The following is a 27166-nucleotide window of genomic DNA, read 5'->3' as shown; positions in this document are numbered from 1 at the left end:
CATTCTCTAGATGAGGAAATTGAGGCACAGAGGTATACTTACAAATTTACAAAAATATAATAAATGGCAGAACTAAGATTTGAACCCAGGACTAAGTGTATTGCTTGTATTTATTTAATTTTTAAGAGACAGGCCATCACTGTGTTGCCTAGGCTGGCCCTTGAACTCCTGGGCTCAAGCAGTCCACCCGCCTCATCCTCCTGAGTAGCTGGAACTGCAGGCACATCATGGCCTCCCAGTTGTTTTTAAACACTAATGGTAGTCTTTCATAAGGACACTTACAAAAGGCAGAGCCGGTACCCACACTTCATTCCAGACTGCTCAGACTTAGAAAACTGAAAGTAACGTTTTCATCATTATATTTCAGGTAATCAGTATCTGTTTTTGCCACCAAATCGTTACATTTTCCATGGCGCTGAGGTATATTCAGACTCTGAAGATGACGTCTTATCCTCTAGTTCTTGTGGCAGTAACAGCGATAGTGGGACATGCCAGAGTCCAAGTTTAGAAGAACCCATGGAGGATGAAAGTGAAATTGAAGAATTCTACAATGGCTTAGAAGATGAGCCTGATATTCCAGAGAGAGCTGGAGGAGCTGGATTTGGGACTGATGAAGATGATCAAGAGGCAATTAATGAAGCTATATCTATGAAACAGGAAGTAACAGACATGAACTATCCATCAAACAAATCATAGTGTAATAATTGTGCAGGTACAGGAATTGTTCCACCAGCATTAGGAACTTTAGCATGTCAAAATGAATGTTTACTTGTGAACTCTATAGAGCAAGGAAACCAGAAAGGTAATATTTATAGATTGGTAAAATAGATTGTTTTTCATGGATAATTTTTAACTTCATTATTTCTGTACTTGTACAAATTCAACACTAACTTTTTTTTTTTAAAAAAAGGTACTAAGTATCTTTAATCAGCTGTTGGTCAAGACTAACTTTCTTTTAAAGATTCATTTGTATGATAAATTCATATGTATATATAATTTTTGTTTTTGTCTAGTGAGTTTCAACATTTTTAAAGTTTTCAAAAAGCCATCGGAATGTTAAATTAATGTAAAGGGAACAGCTTATCTAGACCAAAGAATGGTATTTTCACTTTTCTTTGTAACATTGAATGGTTTGAAGTACTCAAAATCTGTTAACTCTAAACTTTTGATTCTTTAACACAATTACTTATTTTTAAACACTGGCATTTTCCAAAACTTGTGGCAGCTAACTTTTTAAAATCTCAAATGACATGCAATGTGAGTAGAAGGAAGTCGACAATAGGTGGGAGGGCACTCGGTTGTCTTTACTTTTAAAAGTAATACTTGGTGCTAAGAATTTCAGGATTATTGTATTTATGTTCAAATGAAGATGGCTTTTGTACTTCCTGTGGACATGTAGTAATGTCTATATTGGCTCATAAAACTAACCTGAAAAACAAATAAATGCTTTGGAAATGTTTCAGTTGCTTTAGAAACAATAGTGCCTGCCTGGATCCCCTTAGTTTTGAAATATTTGCCATTGTTGTTTAAATACCTATCACTGTGGTAGAGCTTGCATTGATCTTTTCCACAAGTATTAAACTGCCAAAATGTGAGTATGCAAAGCCTTTCCGAATCTATAATAATGGTACTTCTACTGGGGAGAGTGTAATATTTTGGACTGCTGTTTTCCATTAATGAGGAGAGCAACAGGCCCCTGATTACAGTTCCAAAGTAATAAGATGTTAATTATAACTCAGCCAGAAAGTACATGTCTCCTTCCATTGGGAGGATTTGGTGTTAAATACCAAACTGCTAGCCTAGTATTATGGAGATGAACATGATGTAACTTGTAATAGCAGAATAGTTAATGAATGAAACTAGTTCTTATAATTTATCTTTATTTAAAAGCTTAGCCTGCCTTAAAACTAGAGATCAACTTTCTCAGCTGCAAAAGCTTCTCGTCTTTCAAGAAGTTCATACTTTATGAAATTGCACCGTAAGCATTTATTTTTCAGACCATTTTTGAACATTACTCCCAAATTAATAAAGTATTCCTCTGTTGCTTTAGTATTTATTACAATAAAAAGGGTTTGAAATATAGCTGTTCTTTATGCATAAAATACCCAGCTAGGACCATTACTGCCAGAGAAAAAAAATCGTATTTGAATGGCCATTTCCCTACTTAAAAGATGTCTGAATCTGAATTTATTTGGCTACACTAAAGAATGCGGTATATTTAGTTTTCCATTTGCATGATGTGTTTGTGCTATAGATAATATTTTAAATTGAAAAGTTTGTTTTAAATTATTTTTACAGTGAAGACTGTTTTCAGCTCTTTTTATATTGTACATAGTCTTTTATGTAATCTACTGGCATATGTTTTGTAGACTGTTCAATGACTGGATATCTTCAACTTTTGAAATACAAAACCAGTGTTTTTTTACTTGTACACTGTTTTAAAGTCTATTAAAACTGTCATTTGACTTTTTTCTGTTAACTTACATTGTTTAAGGTATATAATTTTTAAATCTTGCAGAATTTGTACAGCTTCGAATGCTATAGTATTAGATGCTTGCTTTCTCATACTACATTTCTTCAGTTTATTACATTAGTCTCACCAGACCAGTACTTGCAAACACTGATGGTGCTGATCGTAGCAGGCGATGCATCACCACCAAGCATTTCAGAACTATTTCAACCATTTTAGGCTAGAGGCCTGAGCAAGTAAAACGTGGGGAAAAGGCAGGGCAGGGCCTAAGAAGGATGTGACAATGTCCTATGATAAAGGACCAGAAGTTTGGGATTCGAGAGAGAACAGGAAGTGGTGGATAGTGAAAATCCATGTGATGCAAAGGCTGGGTTAACTGAAAATCTGTTCTTGGATGCCAGGTCTTTTAAGTCCAAAGACTACAGATGACATTTGGTATCAACTTTTTGAGGCTGACCTGAGAACCTACGTATTTTGAGGGAGAAAGTACTCTTGAAGAGGTCAGCAGTGTCCCCCTTAAAATGTATATGTAACTTGGTCAGGTGCTGCGGCTCACACCTGAAATCCCAGCACTCTGGGAGGCCTAGGCGGGCGGATCACCTGAGGTTAGGAGTTTGAGACCAGCCCGGCCAACATGGTGAAATCCCGCCACCATGCCCGGCTAATTTTTTGTATTTTTAGTAGAGACGGGGTTTCACCGTGTTAGCCAGGCTGGTCTCGAACTCCTAGACTCAAGCCATCTGCCCACCTCAGTCTAACAAGTGCTGGGATTACAGGTGTGAGCCACCACGCCCAGCCTGCATTCTGGTTTTTATTTCCTTTTAATTGAAAGGAATGTCTTGGTTCTGCTGTCTTAATCATCCTGAACAATGGCTACTAGCTTGAATGACTAAGTTAAGACAGGAGAGCTACAAACACACTATATATTTGTACCTTACAAATAGATGTGTGGAGGCCAAATACTTCAGTACTTAGCCAACTCAATAATCAAAGTCCCTACAATTTAGCAAATGATCTGCACCTTTGCTGCTCTTATCTACAAAGCTCGGGACTTTTCTTGTTTTTTAAAAGTAAATGGCAATTTCAGAAATCTTCAATGGTATTTTAACTTTCCACCATGAATCTCCTTGCTGTTAATACATTGTATCATAGTCTAGAGTAACAGGGAGGAAGTGTCCCCAAATTAAGCTTTGTACAATGTGCTCCCGGATGAGATGCTATTCTCTTGTTATAATATTTGTTCATGGAACTATCAATCCAAAGTGCCTGCTATTTCACAGATCGGCTTCATAATATACAAAGGTTACTACTATTGAGAAACAGCATCTGACATGTTTTTGATTCAAATAATTACTACCTCAAGGAGTGGACGAACAGGGAATATGGTATAATATCAGGTACGTGGAGACATTCTCATGGGGAAGAATGCCACTACTTTGAGGAAAAGTACCTTAGGTGAGAACATTGTTTTAGTGCTTCTATCTATAGAAGAGTTCTATGGTTCGCCAATAGTTTCTTAAGTTGACCTACTGAAAAGTACAAGTCCACAACCCCTCATCCAACCCCTTGGGCTTATTTGCATTTTGGAATTACGAATTTTAAAGAATTTTTTAAAGCACCCAACAGGGGTCATAGTCTTATTTAGTGAATACCATAAATAGCTTCAACAATTCAGATCAGGTTTTTCTGCAAAGTGAGAGATGACAATATTTTCAGGTTTTTTAGATTTTAGAATTACAGGTTAAGAGACTGCAGACCTCTATAAATTCGTATAGGAATAGAAACAAGCAATCTGAAATTTAAGAGACCTTCCCTGAGCCATCCCTCTTTTTGAAAAATTTTGACTCTTATATGAGAACCACTGAAAGTTTAAATATTAAAACAATAAATCTTTATTAAACAGTTTTCACGGCATTTTAAAATAAATTTAAAAAATAAATATTTGCATTCTAGCAGAAAGTCACAGGTATTGCGTCAACTCACTTTTACAATTTAATGGCATGAGATAACTAAGCATCAGCACCATAAAACCGTTAAGATTTGCTGCTTAAATTCAAGGAAATAGCTCTAAAGCCCTGCAGCATCAATACTTTTGAAAGCTATAACCCAGTGATTGGTGCTCATAGTAGCCAATGTTTCTTTCTATTACTGGCAACTGTGGAGACAGTTCTTCCAGTACTAAATATTAATAAGTTCTCTGATCAACAATCCCCCATCTATCAGCATGTCATGTCAGGATTCACAAAAGAGAAAAGAATTGCAGGCTATGTAGTATATTCCCTATTTGTGATTTAGGTTTGCACAAAGACACTTACGCTAGCAAAAAAGAAAAGATCGTGTTTCCACCATGCTACCTTTTTTTTCTTTTTATAGAGTTTCAGAGTAAGATTTAAATCATAATTTTTAACCTCTAAAAGTCTGCTCAAGTTCAATTACAACCATAGAAACTGTACTGGTATCAGAACATAACTATTTTATTACAAAACTTAACATTATTTACAAAATGAAAAAATAATGAAATGACTATTGCAGGCCAAAGTTAAAGGTTTTTCACTCAATGATTGAAGAAAAATTAAGCAATATTTCCATGCACTCACACCAGATCATTTCTGAAATATGCAAACTCTTAAAACTCATGTTAGTAGAACTTTAATGTATTCACAATACTTGTTATGTTTATTGGAAGATGGTCAAAAAAATCCATGGTTCTGTACAATAATATTAACAGTTTGTTCATTTTCCTTTAATGTTTTGACTTCCATGAACACTCGTAGATTGAACATTCTGCAAGTAAGAATTATAATAGTACCTCTGTCACCTTGCTGAATTCATCACCACAAGAAAAACACAAATAGTTTAATGCTTTTGCACTAAACTGAATAGTTGAACTCCAAAGTTATATTAAACTGAAGCCTTCATTGTGATCAATAGCTTGGATCAGTTTAGAGCGTAGAGTTTCTTTATCTGTATATTTTGGAAGATCCAGAAGATTAAAACAAGTATGGGAAACTGGGAGATATTCCTCACCACCTCCTGTTGACTGGATGACTAGTTTCAGACTCTTCATACCAAGAATAGGAATGCGATCACTACCTGTCAAAAATACTGCCAAGAAAGAAACCATTCAGTCAACCACTTCAAAACACAAAGTAGCAAGTCATATTTTGTACAGTCACTACAGCAGAGCTTCACATTAACATCTGCTCTAATGTGTTAACTTACTCCCTAATTTGTGGAAGACAGGTTTTTTGAGACACATTCTAATTGCTCATTCACACAATACTTTTTCTTTAAAAGTATAATCTTAATACTGGCACAAAGGAAGTGCTTAATAAATGTTTGATAAGTAACTATTGTCATTGCCAAAACATTTTGAGAGCCCTTTTTTGGAAAAAGCCATTTAGAACTAGTTGACAAACCAAATACAAAATGCAGTTTTGATTATGATTTCTTTTTCTATTTGCTTCATTTCTGGGTTTTGTTTTTTTTTTTTAAATCAGAAATTTATAATGGGCAGCCAAAATTCAAATCATTCTTTTTTTTTTTTGAGGCAAGCCTTGCTCGGTTGCCTAGGCTGCAGTGCAGCCTCGACCGCCTGGGCTCGAGCAATCCTCTCACCTCGGCTTCTGGAGTAGCTGGGAGCATAGGCGCGTGTCACCAAGCCCAGGGCTAATTTTTGTAGAGATGAGGTTTTGCCATGTTGCCCAGGCTCAAAACACTCTTAAAGAGTAATGATTTCTCATCCTTATGACATACAGAAGAATTTGACCAAGATTCTCGGGGAGATTGCTAAAACATTCTTGGCAACAGCAGGAGTATCAAAGGAAGTGTCACTGATTTGGACACATAAATTCTGACAACTTTAAAAATAAGTCAAATTTCAATTAGAATACAGACTTTAACAGAAGAAAGATACTCAGGCATCAGTTATAAATGAGGGAACTAAAGCCTGAAAAAGCTTTATTTTATATAGAAATTGCCAAAGTTTTAGTCTTGAAGCAAAAAGAAAATGAAGACCAAAAAGAAAAGAGCAATACAGTTCGCCCTTCATATCTGTGAATTGTGTATCCATGGATTCAACCAACTGCAAATGGAAAATATTTTCAAAAAATGGCTGCTTGTGACTGTACTGAGTATGTCAACTTTTTTTCTTCACACTGGTCCCTCAACAATACAGTATAACAACTATTTACATAGCATTTACTTTGTATGAGGTATTAATACAGGTATATTCACATGTCAATGATGAGGATATGTTCTGGGAAATGCATCATCAGGCGATTTCATTGTGTAAACATCATATATTTATACAACCTAGACAGTACAGTCTACTACACACCTAGGTTACGTGATACAGTCCTACTGCTCCCAGGCTACAAACCTGTACAGCATGGTACTGTACTGATTTCTGTAGGTAACTGTAACATAACAGTAGGTATCTGTGTATCTAAACACAGAAAAGGTACAGTAGGTTATTATAAGGTATTATAATCTTAAGGGACCACTATCATATATGTGGGGTCTCGTTCACTGAAAAGTCATTATGTGGCACATGACTGTAATCTAGAGATGACTGAAAGTATAAGGATGTGCATAGGTTATATGCAAATACGATGCCAATTTATATAAGAAACTTGAGCGTATATTGGATTTGGGTATCCTTGGCAGGGAGGTCTTGGAACCAATCCCCCAGTGTATGCCAAAGGATGACTATACTCCAGAGATCTTTTTAGAAATCTAAAAGGAATTCTACAATCCTAGTTTATTGTAACTAGTTTATTGTAACTGTAACATAGCTATAGTTTGCTTTCATTTCCAAGTTAGCTTCTGTTTTACTTCATAGAATGAATCAATGCTATTTTGGAGGCAAACTGAATTTAGCCTTTGAAATAAGAAAATACATGTACTGAAGAGTGCAGATCAGTACTTTTTCAAAAAAATTACTTGAAGATTAAAAACAGGACTTTGGAATAATACTATAATTAGATTCCAGTCTCATAAAGTATACAACTAATTAGAAATACTTACACAGAAACTGCTTCTTCTTTTCCAATGGTAATTCGTGAAATACTTCCCAAAAAATTTTTATCGTAGGATGTTCTGCCCAATATTCCCCTTTGTATTCTGTATTCTAAAAACAACATAATCTTTTATTAGTATGAAGGGACACACTGGCTAATATATTAGCACATAAAGCTAACATGGTCCAGGAGTTTGAAACTCGTGCAATTCAATGGATTGCCCACTGCTTCCTGGACATTTACAATTTGAAGTTATTAGTTCCAGGTGAAAAAGAAATACGTAAGAATCACCAGAAATCTTTCCCAGCACTTCAAATAACATGATAGGATCATACTATCATCTTCAAAAGTAAAATAAAGAGAAACTAGAATTACTAAAATAATGTTGTAGGACCATTAAAAGTTTGACATGGAATTATCTGTGATAATCAGAAAATTTCCTTTTTCTGTATTCATGAACAGAAGTCAAACATTACAATTTATCTCTCCTTTTAAAAATATGGTACTAAGTGACACTCAAAATTTTCTGAGGTAGTTTACAAGATGGCCACCAGTGAGCACTGCCTCCTGGTATTCATGCCCGTGTGTAATAAGGACATTGTGAATATAAGGAACGTATGACTTCTGAGACTAAATCATAAAAAAAAACCTCTATGGCTGGGCATGGTGGCTCACTCCTGTAATCCCAGCACTTTGGGAGGTGGAGGCGGGCGGATCACAAGGTCAGGAGATCGAGACCATCCTGGCTAACACAGTGAAACCCTGTCTCTACTAAAAATACAAAAAAAAGTTAGCCAGACATGGTAGTCTGCGCCTGTTGTGCCAGCTGCTGGGGAGGCTGAGGTGGGACAATGGCGTGAACCCGGGAGGCAGAGCTTGCAGTGAGCCGAGATCGCACCACTGCACTCCAGCCTGGGTGACAGAGCAAGACAAAAACAAACAAACAAAAACCTCTATGGCTTCAGCCCTTCTTCTGGATCACTCACTCTGGGGGAACCAGTTGTCATTTTATGAGGATATTCAAACATCCCTATATGAAGAGAAGTACTCATGGTGCTATACTGAGGTCCCTGCCAACAGTCAGATGAGTAAGCCACCTTGGAAGTGAATCTCTATCCTTAACCATGCTTTTAGACGACTATAGCGCCAGCCAATATTCTGACTGCAACTTCATGAGGGAACCTTGAGCCCAAACTACTCAGCTAAGCCACTCCTGAATTCCTGACCCACAGAAACTATAAAACAACACAGTTTCATTGTTATTTTGAAGCCAATAAGTTTTGAGGTAATTTGAAGCCAGTAAGTTTTGGGGTAATATATCTCCCCTTTCAAAAATATTAGTACTGGCCAGGCGTGGTGGCTCACGCCTGTAATCCCAGCACTTTGGGAGGCCGAGGCAGGTGGATCACTTGAGGTCAGGAGCTCCAGACCAGCTTGGCCAACATGGTGAAACCCCATCTCTACTAAAAATACAAAAATTAGCTGGGCGTGGTGGCACATGCCTGTAATCCCAGCTACTTGGGGGAGGCTGAGGCAGGAGAATTGCTTGGACCCAGGAGGCGGAGGTTGTAGTGAGCCGAGACTGCGCCACTGCACTCCAGCCTGGTCAACAAGAGCGAAATTCCATCCCCGCTGCCCCCCTACCCAAAAAAAAATTAGTACTAAGAGAGAAGGTGGTAGGAAGCAGAGAGGAAATAGTTTATATTGTGAACTGTTCTTATGCAGCCACAATTGGCCTTAACTTTCAGTTCTTCAGATGCATCAGGTCCTTTGGACATACTGTTTCCTCAGCCTATACCACTCAGAAACATCCTTTCTTCTTTGGTCATCAGGCTAATTTTCACCCTTTTAGGGCTCAGATTAAATGCCATCTAATTCATTCATTGACTCATCCAACAAATATATAATGAGTTTTAGTCAATGTTTTTGGCCCTGGGAAAACCTCAGTGAACAGAATCCTCACTTACCTTGTGGAGCTTACTATCTAGTGTGAGGCGTTCCTAGATTCATCTAGCCTAGATTAGGTTCCTCCTTATGTACCACTCACTAAATTCTTTTTCATTGTATTCTTCAAAACTGTGTATCAAGCATTTAATTTCTAGCTCCCTTATTAGGGCAAAGACCATGTCTCTATCTTATTTCCTGCCCCCTCCTCAATCTCTTGCATAGTTTCAGTTGCACATTATCAGGCATACAGTAGAGGCTCAATAAATACTTGCTACTGGGCCTCTTGAATTTTGGACTCGCCTTATTTGTAGCCATGATTTATCTTAATCACTGAACTCTCAATAATTCAGATCTGCAAAATATTTGCTGTTAATTGCAAGCAAGTTTGAAGAAAACGGCTTTAATTCTAGCACTCAATTTATTAAACTGTGAGCATGTTAGTGGGGAAGGAAAAGAGGATGGCTAAATTTTTTTTTTTTTTTTCCTTTTAAATCTCTAAATGGTTTGGTAAAAATGTACACACATGTCCTGGTCAAGAAAGAACATTTAAAGCTCCAAATCATAATCACTAAAATTGTAATGAATCAGATATACAACAGAAGAAATCAAAGTGTTATAAGTATAAATACACTATAATATATATACATATATTTGAGATGGAGTCTTGCTCTGTCACCAGGCTGGAGTACAGTGGTGCAATCTTGGCTCACTGCAACCTCTGCCTCCCAGGTTCAAGCGATTCTCCTGCCTCAGCCTCCTGAGTAGCTGGGATTACAGGTACGCACCCCCACACCCAGCTAATTTTCATATTTTTAGTAGAGACGGGGGTTTCACTATGTTGGCCAGGATAGTCTCGATCTTCTGACCTCGTGATCTGCCTGCCTCGGCTTCCCAAAGTGCTGGGATCACAGGCGTGAGCCACTGCGCCTGGCCGCTACAATATACTTTTTAAGATGTCCTGTTTTAACTGAATGAACACTTACATCAATTATCACTTAAGGCAAGGTTTCAAGTACTTACTGAGTGCTCTCCTAGGTGCTGGGAATACAGCAGCGAACAAAGAGGCAAAAATTCTGCTCTCACGGTACTTACATTGTGGTCGGGGGAAGGAGCAACCTAAGTAAAATTATGTCAGATCCAAAGAAGCAAAATAAAACAGCGAGGGGAGACAGGATACATGTGCAGGAGAGGGGTTTGCAATTTTAGATCAATTATCCAGGGAAGGTCTCTGGTAAGGTACAAACACGTAAAGGAAGCGAGAGCAAGAATCTTTTGGGATTATCAGGGGAAGAGAATTCCAGGCACATGGAAAAGGAAACAGAAACGCCCTAAGACTGGAATGTGCCTGGAGGGTTCTAGGCTCAGCAAGGAGGTTAATAAGGCTGAGGCAGAGTGAGAGGAACAACGACAGGAGATGAAGCAAGGAGGGACAAATTGTGTAGGATCTAAAGGGTAAGGAGAAGCTGTCGTATCATTTTCATTTTAAGGTGATTAGAGGTGGAGTCCATTTCCACTGGAGGACCCCTCAAAGTTAGTATCTACAGGCTTCTTCTCTTGAGCAGATCAATTTACTACCACACAGGAACCTTCAGTCTCCTTCCTGAAGGATTTACACCCAGTTACCAGCTGTGTGGCATCCTCAGTTTTACCTGGTTTCCCAAATTGTAAAGCCTCTCTCCCAAGCTGTCTTTTGCTGGGTAAAAAGGGGGACATGAATGGTCCAATTACTCTTTAAAATGACTTTAAAGTAATTCTGTTGCCCTTAGTCCAACCCTCATCCCTGCTATTAAGGGTAACATGGTATACCAATTCTTGAGCTTTTCAGATTCTAGGATATACAATGAGTAGCCTCAGGCCAGGCGGACCATGATGTCAGGAGTTCGAGACCAGCCTGGCCAATATGGTGACACCCTGTCTCTACTAAAAAAATAAAAAAATCAGCCAGGCATAGTGGCATGCCTGTAGTTCCATACTTGGGAGGCTGAGGCAGAAGAATCGCTTGCACTTGGGAGGCGGATGTTACAGTGAGCCAAGATCGCACCACTGCACTCCAGCCTGGGCGACAGAGCGAGACTCCATCTCAAAAAAACAACAACAAAAAAGAGTTGCCTCCTGACAATCCTGTCCCTCTGGAGGCTTAGAATTCAATTTTCCTCTGCTCTAAGTCACTCATCAATTTATCTCCTTACTTTCTGTCTTCCAAAACTATTTCTTCTCTTGTTCATTGCATTTTTTTTTTTTTAAGTTTTTGGTGTGTATATTACCATTTTTATTCCATTTCTGTCATTCTAGTGAGATTTTTGGGAGGCAGCAGACATGTTTATTCCATAATGTTTAATTAGAAGTCCTAATTATTCTTAAAATCTTATTCCTTAAATGACTACACAATAAAACTGGCTATATACTGGTGTGTATATAGTTCTGTAAGTTCTAAGCACATATGCAGATTTGTGTAACCACTGCCACAATTAGGATACTGAATAGTCCCATCACTGTTATGCTTAGATGTTTCTTGTGCTACCTCCTCTGAAGTCAGACCCTCCCACTCAACCCCTAGTCTCTGTTCACTATAATTTTTTATCTTTTCAAGAATGTCACATAAATGGAACCATAGAGTATGCAACCATTTGAAATTGGCTTCTTTCGGCCGGGCGCGGCGGCTCAAGCCTGTAATCCCAGCACTTTGGGAGGCCGAGACGGGCGGATCACGAGGTCAGGAGATCGAGACCATCCTGACTAACGCGGTGAAACCCCGTCTCTACCAAAAAAACACAAAAAACTAGCCGGGCGAGGTGGCGGGCGCCTGTAGTCCCAGCTACTCGGGAGGCCGAGGCAGGAGAATGCCATAAACCGGGGAGGCGGAGCTTGCAGTGAGCTGAGATCCGGCCACTGCACTACAGCCTGGGCGACAGAGCGAGACTCCGTCTCAAAAAAAAAAAAAAAAAAACAAAGACATTGGCTTCTTTCACTCAGCATAAAGCCTCAGATTCATCCAGTTGTTGCATGTATCAACAGTGCTTTTTTTTCTTTTTTGAGACAGGGTCTTGCTTTGTTGCCTACGTCAGAGTACTGCAGCCTCTACCTCCCGGGCTCAAGGGATCCTCCCACCTCAGCCTCCAGAGTAGCTGGGACTATGGGTGCACGCCACCATAAAGGGCCAATTTTTGTATTTTTTGTAGAGAGGGGGTTTCACCATGTTGTCCAGGCTGGTCTCGAACCCCTGGGCTCAAGAGATCTGCCAACCTCAGCCTCCCAAAGTGCCAGGATTAAAGGTGTGAGACTCCACGCCCAGCTGTGCATTTCTTTTTAACACTTAGTAGTTATTCTGCTGAATAGGTATACTGTAGTAGGTTCACCCATTCACCCACTGAAGGACATCTAGGTTGTTTCCAGTTTTTTACTCATTTGCAAATTAAAAAAAAAAAAGTATTTAAAAGTTAAGGTAAAACACACATACCATAAAGTTTACATCTTAACCATTTTAAGTGTACACTTCAGTAGCATTAACTACATTCACAAGGTTGTACCACCATCCATCCCCAGAATTCTTTACATCTAGTAAAATCGAAACTCTGTCCCCTTTGTTTACAGATTTTTGTGTGAATATAATTTAATACCTGGGAGTAGGGCTGCTAGGTCATATAGCAAATGTATGTTTAACTTTATAAGAAACCGCCACTGTTTCCAAAGTGACTGTACCATTTTGTATCCCCATCGGCAATGTACAAACGTTCATGATGCTTTGCGCCTATTAAGATGACTGACATAAAAAGTAGGTAAGTGCTAGCTCTACTTTTTTATGTTAGTCATCTTAATAGGTATACAGTATCTAATTATAAATGCATAAATCAGAGGATGGTACATTATAAAGATAGAAAATCAGCAGATTAACTTCGTATATATCTTCCTCAAAGCTGATCTAACCTTGTACTTTCTGTCACTCTGCCTCCTGGGTTCAAGTGATTCTTGTGTCTCAGCCTCCCAAGTAGCTGGTATTACAGGAGTGTGCCACCACACCTGGCTAATTTTTGTATTTTTAGTAGAGATGGGGTTTCACCATGTTGGCCAGGCTGGTCTCCAACTCCTGGCCTCAAGGGATCTGCCTGCCTCAGCCTCCCAAATTGCTGGGATTACAGGTGTGAGACACCATGCCTAGCTTAACTTAGCACTTTCTCTTTTTTCTTTTTGAGATGGAGTCTTGCTCTGTTGACCGGGCCGGAGTGCAGTGGCACGATCTTGGCTCACTGCAACCTCTGCTTCCCGGGTTCAAGCAATTCTCCTGCCTCAGCCTCCCGAGTAGTTGGGACTACAGGCATGCAACACTCTGCCCAAATTTTTGTATATTTAGTAGAGATGGGGTTTCACTATGTTGGTTGGCCAGGATGGTCTCGATCTCTTGACCTCGTGATTTGCCCACCTCAGCCTCCCAAAGTGCTGGCATTACAGGCATGAGCCACTGCACCCGGGTAGCACTTTCTATTAAATGTTTATCAGAATCAATATTTGATAATTACTCTGCTAAAAAATGTAACACTGAGACTAATCAGAAAAAAAGGAAACAAAGATTCTTAAGCATCACAACTGCATTTCATAATGGTTTTCCTAGGACTGAGGCAGAACGAAAACCCATTCACTTTTGGCTAGGGCTTTTTGTTTTTTCGGAGAGTGCAGTGGCATGATCTTGGCTCACTGCAACCTCCGCCTCCCAGGTTGAAGCAATTCTCCGCCTCCCAAGTAGCTGGGATTACAGGTGTGTGTCACTACACCTGGCTAATTTTTGTAGTTTTAGTAGAGACAGGGTTTCAACACGTTGGCAAGGCTGGTCTGGAACTCCTGATCTTAGGTGATCCACCTGCCTCAGTCTCCCAATGTGCTGGAATAACAGGTGTGAGCCACCATGCCCGGCTTGGTTAGGGCTTCTATCCAGCTGTGTCACAGATGACATTTTTCTTTTCTTGAGACAGACAGGCTCCTGCTCTGTCATCCAGGCTCGAGTGCAGTGGTATAATCATGGCTCACTGCAGCCTCAACCACCCGGGATCAAGAGATTCTCCCACCCCAGCCTCCCACAGGTAGGACCACAGGTGTTTGCTACCACATCTGGATAATTTTTAAAATTATTTTTATCTATTTTTATTTATTTAACTTTTTTTTTTTTTTTTTTTTTTTGAGACAGAGCCTTGCTCTGTTGCCCAGGCTGGAGTACAGTGGTGCAATCTCAGTTCACTGCAACCTCCACTTCCCAGGTTCAAGAGATTCTCCTGCCTCAGCCTCCTGAGTAGCTGGGATTATAGGCACATGCCACCATGCCCAGCTAATTTCTGTATTTTTAGTAGAGACAGGGTTTCACCATGTAGGCCAGGCGGGTCTTGAACTCCTGACCTCAGGTGATCCACCCACTTTGGCCTCCCAAAGTCCTGGGGTTACAGATGTAAGCCACCGCGCCTGGCCTAAGTTATTTTTAGAGATGAAGTCTCGCTATGTTCCCCAGGCTGCTGTTGAACTCCTGGCCTCAAGTGATCCTCCCGCCCTAAGCGCCCCAAAGTGCTGGGATTATAGGTGAGAGCCACTGTGCCTGGCCAGATGAGTTTTCTATATGAATACCACCAATTATAGTAGTGTCTAATTCATACACAGTTCAAAAATCCATTCATTGTGGGCCAAGAAGGGTAGAGTGCTTTCCTGTAAAATGGTAGTAATAAAGTGTATAAAACAAAAAATAATACATAAAAAGGCAAGATTTCCACATATGAGCCTTTCCATTTAAACAATATCAGAGATTAGTTTTCCCCTACCTTTTCCAGTTCCTTCCAATCATAATTTGTATTTCCAATGACCATTGCTTGTAGTTCATTAGGCTGAAAGAGCAGAAGGACTTTTCCTCCACAGACCTTATGAAAGCCCGCATGAAAAGCATCAAATAAGGAAGCCACTGATTTATTGAATATGTAATCCACATAAGCATCAACAAACTCTTGTCTAGAAATGAAAAAGCACACGTGTACAGATTATAAAAATCATTTATGAAGAATCCATAATGTAGTCATTAAAACTTCAAGTGCTCCTACAATTTCTGCTACATATATACGAAACTGAGAATGTATGAGTAGGGTTCAAACAGGACAAAACCAAAGTCATTATGAAAAAAGCTATTATTCTTTCCATATAAAAATCAGCTATATCCACAAGGCATTCAGTTATTCTTAGGCTATTCCTATTGGAAAAAATGTCATTTCCTAATGGGCAGAATAATGTGAATGGCTATGAAAATAATTTAAAAATATTTACAAGTTATTGAGAATTTATATATATCAAGTCACATGCATCCCTAAAAGGAATGATCTGTTACAAACAACAGGTGACGAAAAAATAAGAGCTTTGGGATTCAGATCATTTGACAAACTATAGCCTTCTTTTCCTTGGGTTCCAAGGAATCTTTTTTTTTTTTTTTTTTTTTGAGGCGGAGTGTAGCTCTGTCACCCAGGCTGGAGTGCAGTGGCCGGATCTCAGCTCACTGCAAGCTCCGCCTCCCGGGTTCACGCCATTCTCCGGCCTCAGCCTCCCGAGTAGCTGGGACTACAGGTGCCCGCCACCTCGCCCGGCTAGTTTTTTGTATTTTTTTAGTAGAGACGGGGTTTCACCGTGTTAACCAGGATGGTCTCGATCTCTTGACCTCGTGATCCGCCCGTCTCGGCCTCCCAAAGTGCTGGGATTACAGGCTTGAGCCACCGCGCCCGGCCAGGTTCCAAGGAATCTTAACAACATTTACTTCAACAAAGGCCTGAGAGAGGATACTAAGCATTCTTTTCGGATAATCATTAAAGAGTACAAGTGTAGTTTCTTTTCAAATGTATATGTGAATACATACACAATCACTTCTGATTCTCTTCTACCTCTTATGATACAAAAGGAAACTGTAAAGAAAAAAAGGAAGCCCCTTTAACCCCTGAATTTGAACCACAATCTTATTCAATGTGTTTTGTTTTGCTAGCCACAACATTTTATGATGCTATCTGGTCAAACAAATAATGAGAATGGGTACTAGAAGATTTCACTATTTTATATCTTCGTCTTCCAAGTAATAAAGGATGATTCTGCAATAGGAATAATGGTAAACTGCCTTTCAAAACCAAATTTTCTTTCAAAACAAGGATATCTAGGACCTAAAATTTTTTCACATCATTTTAAAAACAGCTTTATTTTTATCAAAGTAAGACATATCAAGAGTTTAAAACATCAAATAGTAACAATCCTAACAGCCAACATTTACTGAGCACTACATGTGCTAGGTCTTATTCTAAGTATCTTAAAATATTGTCTCATCTAGTCCTCAAAATCATCCCATGAAATAGGTACAATTTGTCATTCCATTTAACAGAGAAGGACACTAAGGCATTGAGACATCAACTAATTTATTTAAAGTTATAAAGCTTCTAAGTAGCAGAATTAGGATTATAATCCTTTGGACCAGTTCCCTGGCAACAGGCATTTATTAAAGAATTGTAACAAAATAGAAGAGAATAAAGAAACTCTCTGTCCAACACTTCTCTGCCAGAAATTCCCACTATTCAAAGGCAACTATTTGTTAATTCTTTTTGCTATTCCTTCTGATATTCACATTCAAGCTTCTAACAACACAGTTCTACTGTTATTCCTTAAATTTCAATGTGGTGGTTTGGATTTATCTTTAATGTAATTGTCCCATTCACTTTCTACTCCCCTGCACATCTATTGTATTTATATAACAATTTTTGGTTCAATATTTGTTAACATTTCTATATTATTCACAGTTAAGCTGTATTCTATGGTTACCCTTTTTCCCTTAAAAAGGACTTCTATTTTCCTTAGTTTGCTAATTCATCCCCAACTTCTCCAAAAGAAATATCCATTTCCTCTAGATTCATTCAAAAATTAGGTACTATCAGTTGCATTTCTCTACTCGAGCCCTCCATCCTCTTGATCTAACCCAGGTTGTTAGCTTTCTAAATCGACACAGTTATTGATCCTTCAAAAAGAATCCTTGCTTGGGTGAATCTTGGTAGTTTGTTGTTGCTTTTTTAATCCTGTGTCTTCCTCTTTCTTGGTTTAATTCCTTGTTTTGGTAGATAGAACACATCGTCCAGTAATTTCCTGAGAAAAAGGCTTCAGAAGTAAATTCTCTGAGACTGTGCATGTATGAAAATGTTTTTAAACACTCACACACTTGATAATTTGGATACAAAATTCTAAGTTAAAAGTAATTTTTTCCTAAAATTTTGGTCTTCTAGCTTCTAGTGTTCTTTGATTCCAGTGTCTGATGTTACTAATTCTTAGGTCTGTGGGTTTTCTGGACAGTTTTAGGATCCCTTTGACTTTGAAAATTTTGAAATTTCATGTATCTTCTCATCTTGTCTTGGTATTGATCTTTTTCCCACTTCTCATGTTTTCAATCTTGAAAGGATGTCATTCATTTCTGGGAAGTTTATTTATTTTTTAAAAAATATCTTCTTTGACAGATTTCATTAATTCCATTTCTTTCAAATGAATTTTTTTTCCATTTTTAATTGTATCCATCTGGATGTCACGCATCATTCTGAGGATACTGATTTCAGTTTCCTCTGAACTTCTGTCCTTCAACCTGCAGGGTTCCTGGTTTCCTGCCATTCTTTTTGACTGTTTCGGTCTTTCCTTAAATGTCTGTTGACCTTTGGCTATCGATTAACTTTTTTTTTTTTTTTTTTTGAGACGGAGCCTCGCTCTGTTGCCCAGAATGGAGCACAGTGGCACGATCTCAGCTCACTGGGTTCAAGCAGTTCTTCTGCCTCAGCCTCCCAAGTAGCTGGACCTACAGGCACATGCCACCACGGCCAGCTAATTTTTTGTATTTTTAGTAGAGATGGGGTTTCACTGCGTTAGCCAGGATGGTATCATTGTCGTGACCTCATGATCCGTCCGCCTCAGCCTCCCAAACTGCTGTGATTGCAGGCGTGAGTCACTGTGCCCGGCCTATGGATTTACATTTTAAATGTTAGGCAGTTTCCCCAGAAAAGGATCTACCACTATATGGTACCAAGGAGGAGGCAGCGATAGACTTTCAGCACTTAATCTCCCTGTTTTCAGCTCAGCTCCTTGCCTGTGGCAGTTTCTAGGTGTCCTCAAATCCACAGTCCAATTTCTTCAGAAGGTAAATTTCCAATTTCCTGCCCAGGCCGGAGAGGGGCAGTTGCTGGCTTCCTGGTGTGCTAAGGGAAACTAGTTTCTTTTGTTGTTGTTTTAAACCCAATGTTAGCATGGGAAACTAGTTTCTAACTGCTTCTTACAAGAGTTGTTTCCCCAAACACCACACATTTTCTAAAGGTATGTTTTGTTCTCAGCACACAAACTTTCGTTTTTTGAAGTGATCCAGCTGGCTTCGTGGCTCCTCTTTTCCATCTCATGTTGCAGCTTTCTCTGGTTTGCTAAAGTTAGTTACTACTGTTTCCTGGCTTCCAAAAATGTTTGCTGCTGTCACTTCTCCCTTCTCATTGTTTTGTTTAATGTCTTCAAGGGATTTCAGGAGGAAAAGGCAGATTATTTCCTCACTAACCACTCAAAATTAAAGTTTTATTGGAGTAAAAACTTAGCGTTGTGACACGTTTTCTACACACAGAAGAAAATGTCTACTGAATCTTATTATTCCCACTGTTGCTGCTAAAATTCACTTACCGATTTTGTTTGTTAACAGCTGTGTCTGCACCATTTAGAACCAGCTCTTTGACTTCTGTTGCACCAAAGTTTTCAACTGTGATCTATTAATTTAAATTTTTAAAAAAAGTCAATGTCAGACTCAAAACTTAGAGTATTCTAATAATCTATTATTATATCTACCTCTCATTTAATAATAAAAAAAACTACTAAATTTGAGATAAAATTCTGCTACCATATAGCTTATCTGAGAATTCTGCTTAAAGCCAGAACTAGAAATTTTGATCCTCTCTAGTTTGAAATCCTACCATGATTAATTACAAATTACCAAGTGTTTGGTAAGTTAATAAGGAAACTAAGCATTTGTTGTGCATACAACTTTAGAATGGTTACTATAAAATATTAGGATGTTTTCCTTAGACGAGTGATAAAAATCCAAGTATGAGAATGCATTCAGCTTAGAAAACCACGCATTCTTCCCACATGACAACTGCTACTCCAGGGTTCCTCTACCACCCTTGTTGTAAACTTGATCACAGGCAGTGTTTCCAGTTATGTACTAATTTGGTTTATAAAAATAGTCAAGTATTTTGAAACCTTTTATTTCTTTTACTTCTGGAATTTTTCTAAAAATATTACCATGACCACTTCTGCATCTTTTCTTTTGCTATTCCTTCTTTTTGGAATATTATCCTCTTTTATGAAAACTTGCTATTTATAAAACACTATGATGGGAGTGGGATGTTAGATGAATATACTCCTGCTGTGAAGTTTACTATATAGTAAAGGAAGAGAAATGTAACATATAAAGAACCAATTATAATAAAATAATGCATTTATAAGAGACATATGAACAAAATGTTATCAGATCATAGAGGAATGCAAACGGAATTCTAAACTACAGGACGTGTGAAAGACCTTGAGGAAGAAATGCCATCTGAAAAGCACCTACAAGTATGGGTAGTATTTTGAAAGATTAAGAGAGTGAGATTTCAGACAGACAATATCAATTGAACAAAAAAATTAGATATTCACAATATCAAGTTTCTGAAAATGGCAAGTGACTCTGAAAAAGAGGAAGGTAAGGTATATTAAAAAAAATACTGTGTGATATGACAAAACTTGGTATGAAGGGAGGGATACAATGAAAGGAAGACAGCCAGGTTATAAATGTCTTTGACACCCATTCTAAAGCTATTATTCTACAAGCAATAAAAAGCCACTGAAAAATTTCTGAGAAAGAAATGGCAGTGGGAAGAAATGTTTGAATTACCATAGTTCTTTGAATACAGTAAGAGTTCATAGGCCGGGCGCGGTGGCTCACGCCTGTAATCCCAGCACTTTGGGAGGCCGAGGCGGGCGGATCACAAGGTCAGGAGATCGAGACCATGGTGAAACCCCGTCTCTACTAAAAAATAGAAAAAAAAATTAGCCGGGCGCAGTGGCGGGCGCCTGTAGTCCCAGCTACTCGGGAGGCTGAGGTAGGAGAATGGTGTGAACCCGGGAGGCGGAGCTTGCAGTGAGCCGAGATTGCGCCACTGCACTCCAGCCTGGGCGACAGAGCGAGACTCCGTCTCAAAAAAAAAAAAAAAAAAAAAAAAAAGAGTTCATAAATTTGGTGACTGATAAATTAGAAATTAAACAGCTTGAAACTCAATTTTTTAGTCAAATGAGATGATGAATAAAAATTCAAGAAACTAACATGGGTATGAGTGAATCAAATGAAAAAGAGAACCAAAATTTCATAGAAAATAGCTTTTTAAAAAAATTTTATGGTCACCTTATTCTAACAGGAACACACTTTGGAAAATGCTTTTCTGTTGTTGTCTGGATTTGCGGAGAGCAACTTTTTTTTTTTTTGAGACGGAGTCTCACTCTGTCACCCAGACTGCAGTGCAATGGCGCAATCTCAGCTCACTGCAACCTCCGCCTCTCAGGTTTAAGCGATTCTCCTGCCTCAGCCTCCCGAGTAGCTGGGATTACAGGCACGTGCCATCACGCCTGGCTCATTTTTTCATTTTTAGTCGAGACGGGGTTTCACCATGTTGGCCAGGCTCGTCTCTAGCTCCTGACCTCAAGTGATCTGCCCGCCTCGGCCTCCCAAAGTGCTGGGATTACAGACGTGAGCCACCATGCCTGGCCAGAAAATAGTCTCAAGATTTTCTTGAAAAGAATATGAACGTGCAATTTTTTTTGGGCAAATTTCATGACAGCAGAATATGGCATCTTTTGTCAGCTTTGACAAAACCATAAAGATAACTGTTGTGTATGTGGCAGGGTGGCAAACAAATATACAAATAAAAAACTTTTTAAATAAAAAGAGGCCAGGTGCTGTGGCTCACGCCTGTAATCCCAGCACTTTGGAAGGCCAACGGGGGCAGATCACAAGGTCAAGAGATTGAGACCATCCTGGCCAACATGGTGAAATCCCGTCTCTACTAAAAATACAAAAATTAGCTGGGCATGGTGGTGCACACCTGTAGTCCCAGCTACTCAGCAGGCTGAGGCAGGAGAATTGCTTGAACCTGGGAGGCGGAGGTTGCAATGAGCTGAGATCATACTGCTGCATTTCAGCCTGGGCAGAGCAAGACTTTGTCTCAAAAAAAAAAAAAAAAAAAGAAAAACAAAAAGAAAAAGAAAAAGAAAAACTGAAGGTTTTACAATTTTTCCAAGAGTCTAATTTATAATATTCAAATTGTTCCCTTCTGGAGTGCCTTATCATAATCCTTACGAATTTTCTCTTATTTAATTGCCAACTAGTCTACTTCTGCCATATCCTCATCTATAAATGGCTTTGCCTGTGACTGGATCAGTTATTTAACATCCCTTTCAGCCAGGTGCAGTGGCTCACACCTGTAATCCCAGCACTTTGGGAGGCCAAGGCGGGTGGATCACAAGGTCAGGAGTTCGAGACCAGCCTGGCCGAGGTGGTGAAACCCTATCTGTACTAAAAACACAAAATTAGCTGGGCGTGGTGGCGGGCACGTAATCCCAGCTACTCAGGAGGCTGAGGCAGGAGAATCGCTTGAACCTGGGAGGAAAGGTTGCAGTGAGCCAAGATCATGCCACTGTACTCCAGCCTGGGTGACACAGCAAGACTATGTCTCAAAAAACAAAAGACAAAAAACCACATCCCTTTCACTGCCTTAATGAAATTGTGCATCTTTTACAAGATTTGCAATTTCATTTTCCAAATGATATTGCAATGCATTTGCATTTGTTTTATCTATGTCATCCAACAGTGAGTAAGACAAGATAGGCAAGGATGAATGTTAGTGTGAAATAGAAAGGAATGTACCAGTGGAAATTAATGCTTTTAAGTTTAGTAGTAATATTCTCACATTACAATAACCTTTTGCTTCTCTAAAGCATTTCTGTAATTGCAGACTAAAAAATGAACACTTGGGTAAAGAGGACGTCTTGTATTTGTAAATATATTTAGCATAACGATAAAGTACACAGGTTTAAGTCACAGAGGCTGGTATGTATACTGACTCCCAAGGTAATGACTGTTTTCAGTTTTCTTCATCTGTAAAACAGGGATAATCCTAACTTCACTGGATTGTTGAGGATTAAATGAAATGCATGTACTATGACTAGTTAGCACATAGTAAATGCTCAATAAATGTTAGCTAAAGGATTCGTTAAGAATTCCATCCATCAAAATAAAGAACCATAAGATATAGCTTACATAAAAGGGATGATGAATAATCAGGCTAACCTACGTCTTTGCATCTTACCGTAAAATTAAGACAAAATGTTTCCTCTATGTCATCTTCTGGATAATCCAGTAACTGTTGCATGCTTCTGCAAAATAACATATATGTTTCTGAGAGGAAAAACATTATTGGATATTTTGACTGTTTTACTTACGGATATATACATATATATACACACACACTTCTCATTCCCTCTTGGTAAAATCCTTTTGTCAATTTGTAATTTTATATTTGTTGCAGAATAATGACTACACAATGGCAAACTTATAAATGATGCTGAAGGAAAAAAATCAGTCAAAGGTTCTTATCACTTTTCTGAATACAAAGGCCATGTATTCACCTATTTTTAACATTTTTCCTTATTTTATTTTATTTTATTTTACCCGAGATGGAGTCTTCTTTGTTGCCCAGGCTGGAGTGCAGTGGCGCAATCTTGGCTCACTGCAACCTCCGCCCCCCAGGTTTTTAAGCAATTCTCTTGCCTCAGCCTCCAGAGCAGCTAGGATTACAGGTGCCCACCACCATGCCCAGCTAATTTTTGTATTTTTAGTAGAGACCGGGTTTCACCATGTTGGCCGGGCCGGTCTCGAACTCCTGACCTTGTGATCTGCCCACCTCAGCCTCCCGAAGTGCTAGGATTACAAGCATAAGCCACCACACCTGGCCCATTTGTCCTTATTTATATAAAATCTTTAATCCATTTTATTTAATAAATAAAAATAAATTGCACATATTCAAACTAGGAATGAAGGTTATCAGAAGTAAAAGTCCAAATAAATCAATTAATCATTCTCAGAAAAAATTTACTTTCCTAAGGTGATGATCTGATAATTGCAAGGTATTGTCTAACAACTAAAAATTTAGTCTGTCTTTTTTTGTTGAGACGGAGGCTTGCTCTGCCACCCAGGCTGGAGTGCAATGGTACAATCTCAGCTCACTGCAACCTCTGCCTCCTGGGTTCAAGTGATTCTCCTGCCTCAGCTTCCTGAGTAGGTAGGACTACAGGCGTGGGCCACCACACCTGGCTAATTTTTGTATTTTAGTAGAGATGGGGTTTCACCATGTTGGTCATGCTGGTCTAGAACTCCTGACCTCCACGCTGGTCTCAAACTCTTGACCTTAGGTGAACCACCTGCCTCAGCCTCCCAAAGTGCTAGGATTACAGGTGTGAGCCACTGCGCCAGCCAAATTTCGTCTTTCAATAGAAAATTTTGATCTGAGTAACATAATGGATTTTCCTTTATTAGAGAAGAGCATTTGTTTATTTCAGAAATTTAACAAGAAGAACAAAATATATTTATTCACAGAAGGAAAGTTTTCTGTACATTCCCCACTTCTTACCTCCCAAACCCTACTACCTTTTGACTTTTTTTTCCAACTAACCTCCCAACATCAGGCATTAGTTCTTTCAAATCATCCAAGGATGGCTTCTTTTTCAGTAGTTTCTTATATAAAGCCAAAGGAAAATGGAGGTCCACAATAGTAAAATTATAAATTGCTAAGCCACAGATAACACCAATCAAATGGAACAAATCACTGTCTTCAAACGTCTAAAAATATAAGAAAAAGTAAAGACATGTCCTCCAAGTTAAAATATTAAATTTTCTATGATTACATAAATATGCTCATATTGTACAATTTTGAAGATAGAGAAAAAAGTAATACATAATAAAAGTTCATCCTCATTACTCTCTCCCTGGGATAACATCACTGTTAGTATTTTTGTACATTTCCATGTAGGGTATTTTCTCAGGCTTAAAAAAAAATAATATCTAGCTGAAATCGTACTATACATATGACTTTACAACTGTTTTTTTCCAGACATATAAGCATATTCACGTCATTCGACATTAAGTTAATAGGTGAAATAATTACTATAACTTTTTTTCTGATTTCAAAAGTAATACACATTCAAAATTTGGAAAACAAAGAAAAAACATAGAAAAGAAAATGAATAAACACCTGTAAACCAATCACTCAGGAATAATGATTAAAATTTTTTTTGTATATTTCCACCTACAATAAGCTCAGAAAAATATTTCAATTTGTTTGTTTGTTTTTTGAGACAAGATCTCCCTCTGTTACCCAGGATGGAGTGCAGTGGTGCGATCTCTGTTCACTGCAAGGTACGCCTCCCGGGTTCAAATGATTCTCCTGCCTCAGCCTCCTGAGTAGCTACGATTACAGGCAAGCACCACCACAGCCAGGCTAATTTTTGTATTTTTAGTAGAGATGGGGTTTCACCATATTGGTCAGGCTAGTCTCGAACACCTGACCTCAGGTGAGCTGCTCACCTCAGCCTCCCAAAGTGCAAGGATTACAGGCATGAGTCACTGTGCCCGGCTAAAATATGACTTTTTAATGGCTGCATATTGTATCATAAAAGTACAATGAGTTGCTAAATTTAGCTGTTTTAGTCTAGTTGGATGTTTAGATAACTGAAACATACACTACTGACACACTGAAAATGTTTATTTTTTTCCCTCATCTTTATAAAAGTAATATGTATTTACAGAAAATTGTGAGCATGACGGTTAAAGAATAAATGTTTTAAATTAGACCTGGGCTCCAGCCTGGTTTGGCAGTCTAGCCTCTGTGTTTTCAAAGAAGGTAAATATAGCATTTATCTCATATGGTTGTTGTGAGGATTACATGGGATGATACATGTTAAACACTTTTAGCACAGTTCTTGAAACACACACTAAAGGTTCAATAAATGTCAGTTATTCTACCTATCTAGTAATATTAAAAATAAGATGGGCATCTTTTTGCCTATTTTGGTCCATAGTTTGAAATATTTCCCTAGGAGAAATTCTACTTCCTAAGGAAAAATCCGTAAGTCAAAGGATAGTCAAGCATATTGCTAATCTGTTTTCCTCTACAACTGTTCCAGTTTGTTTGTTTGTTTGTTTGTTTACTTATTTGAGACGGAGTTTCACTCTTGTTGCCCAGGCTAGAGTGCAATGATGCAATCTTGGCTCACAGCAACCTCCGCCTCCTGGGTTCAAGTGATTCTCCTGGCTCAGCCTCCCGAGTAGCTGGGATTACAGGCATGAGCCACCACGCCCGGCTAATTTTGTATTTTCAGTACAGACGGGGTTTCTCCATGTTGGTCAGATTGGTCTCGAACCCCTGACCTCAGGTGATCCGCCCATCTCGGCCTCTCAAAGTGCTGAGATTACAGGTGTGAGACACCATGCCCGGTTCCTGTTCCAGTTTAAACTGCCATTTGCAGTCCAGGAAAATGCTCCACTCTTCACATTTTCATCTGTATATATACTCTACGCACACACAAATGCATTTTTGAGTTTAAAATGACAACTTGCTTTAGTACACATTTCTGACTATTTGTGATACTGAAAATCAGAGATATGTATGTGCTCATGAAATATCTCTTCAGGTACTGGGCCCACTTATCTTTTGGGGGATAGTATTTTTCTTATGTATTTGTATTTGAATTCTTCATACATTAGGAGCATTACTCTGTGTCATATTTGTTACATACAACCCGGCCTGTTACATGCTTTTCAATTTTATGTTTTCTGCTATGCATAAATTTAACAGTTTTCAGTGGTCAAATTAATCTTTCTCTGCTGTTATGTCTTAATTCTGCTTAAGTTTAGAAAGTTATTAAATGGAGCAGACTGATTAATGTGCTAAATCTCTCTCCCTCCTAAAACCCTGTAAAAGAGAATACAGAAAGAAAAATGGTATAAGTCCAAAGGAAAAAAGAGAATAAGGGAGGTAAGAGCAATAAAGAAATGTTAATAACATTTCAAAATATGAAAAGTAGACAAAGGCCGGGCACGGTGGCTCAAGCCTGTAATCCCAGTACTTTGGGAGGCCGAGATGGGCGGATCACGAGGTCAGGAGATCGAGACCATCCTGGCTAACATGATGAAACTGTCTCTACTAAAAAATACAAAAAAACTAGCCGGGCGAGGTGGCAGGCGCCTGTAGTCCCAGCTACTCGGGAGGCTGAGGCAGGAGAATGGCCTGAACCCGGGAGATGGGGCTTGCAGTGAGCTGAGATCCGGCCACTGCGCTCCAGCCTGGGAGATAGAGCAAAACTCTGTCTCAAAAAAAAAAAAAAAAAAAAGAAAAGTAGACAAATGGCTGGTAACTGAATTGGTAAAGCAGAAAAAATTGAAATAGTAACTTATAGCTAATTTGTGCTACAGGCTCAGGAATTGCAAGTAGCAATACCCGCAACATCAGAGGTAGCCCAGTTAGCTCAACGGGTAAACATAAAGACTCTAAAAGGCAGAGGTATTAGAGTGGGGTTGAAACTAGGATGCTTGGTGGAAAATCCTTTGCCTTTTTGGAGAGCCTGAACCAGAGGGTCT

At 38.9% G+C, this 27166-nt stretch overlaps 2 protein-coding genes across 9 annotated transcripts in view; one reads left to right on the top strand and one right to left on the bottom strand.

Moving 5' to 3' along the window:
* Nucleotides 1–2479, top strand: part of SIRT1 (sirtuin 1) — a 34846-nt gene extending 32367 nt beyond the window's left edge. For both annotated transcript variants that reach the window (XM_007963295.3, XM_038009177.2), the window contains one exon: nucleotides 368–2479. In XM_007963295.3, coding sequence (XP_007961486.1) covers nucleotides 368–696 — 329 coding nt within the window. In that variant the 3' untranslated portion in view covers nucleotides 697–2479. The remainder of the gene's footprint in view (nucleotides 1–367) is intronic.
* A 2444-nt stretch (nucleotides 2480–4923) lies between these two features.
* Nucleotides 4924–27166, bottom strand: part of HERC4 (HECT and RLD domain containing E3 ubiquitin protein ligase 4) — a 149232-nt gene continuing 126989 nt past the window's right edge. For all 7 annotated transcript variants that reach the window (XM_073019103.1, XM_073019106.1, XM_007963290.3 and 4 more), the window contains 6 exons: nucleotides 24204–24370; nucleotides 22842–22908; nucleotides 19123–19205; nucleotides 15234–15417; nucleotides 7499–7601; nucleotides 4924–5575 (listed from right to left, as the gene is read on the bottom strand). In XM_073019103.1, the coding sequence (XP_072875204.1) occupies nucleotides 5367–5575; nucleotides 7499–7601; nucleotides 15234–15417; nucleotides 19123–19205; nucleotides 22842–22908; nucleotides 24204–24370 (813 nt within the window). In that variant the 3' untranslated portion in view covers nucleotides 4924–5366. The remainder of the gene's footprint in view (nucleotides 5576–7498; nucleotides 7602–15233; nucleotides 15418–19122; nucleotides 19206–22841; nucleotides 22909–24203; nucleotides 24371–27166) is intronic.

The sequence above is a fragment of the Chlorocebus sabaeus genome, chromosome 9 (assembly GCF_047675955.1).
Source record: "Chlorocebus sabaeus isolate Y175 chromosome 9, mChlSab1.0.hap1, whole genome shotgun sequence".
Taxonomy (NCBI): domain Eukaryota; kingdom Metazoa; phylum Chordata; class Mammalia; order Primates; family Cercopithecidae; genus Chlorocebus; species Chlorocebus sabaeus.
The sequence above is the reverse complement of the archived record's forward strand: the minus strand, read 5'-3'. Positions and strand labels throughout refer to the sequence as shown.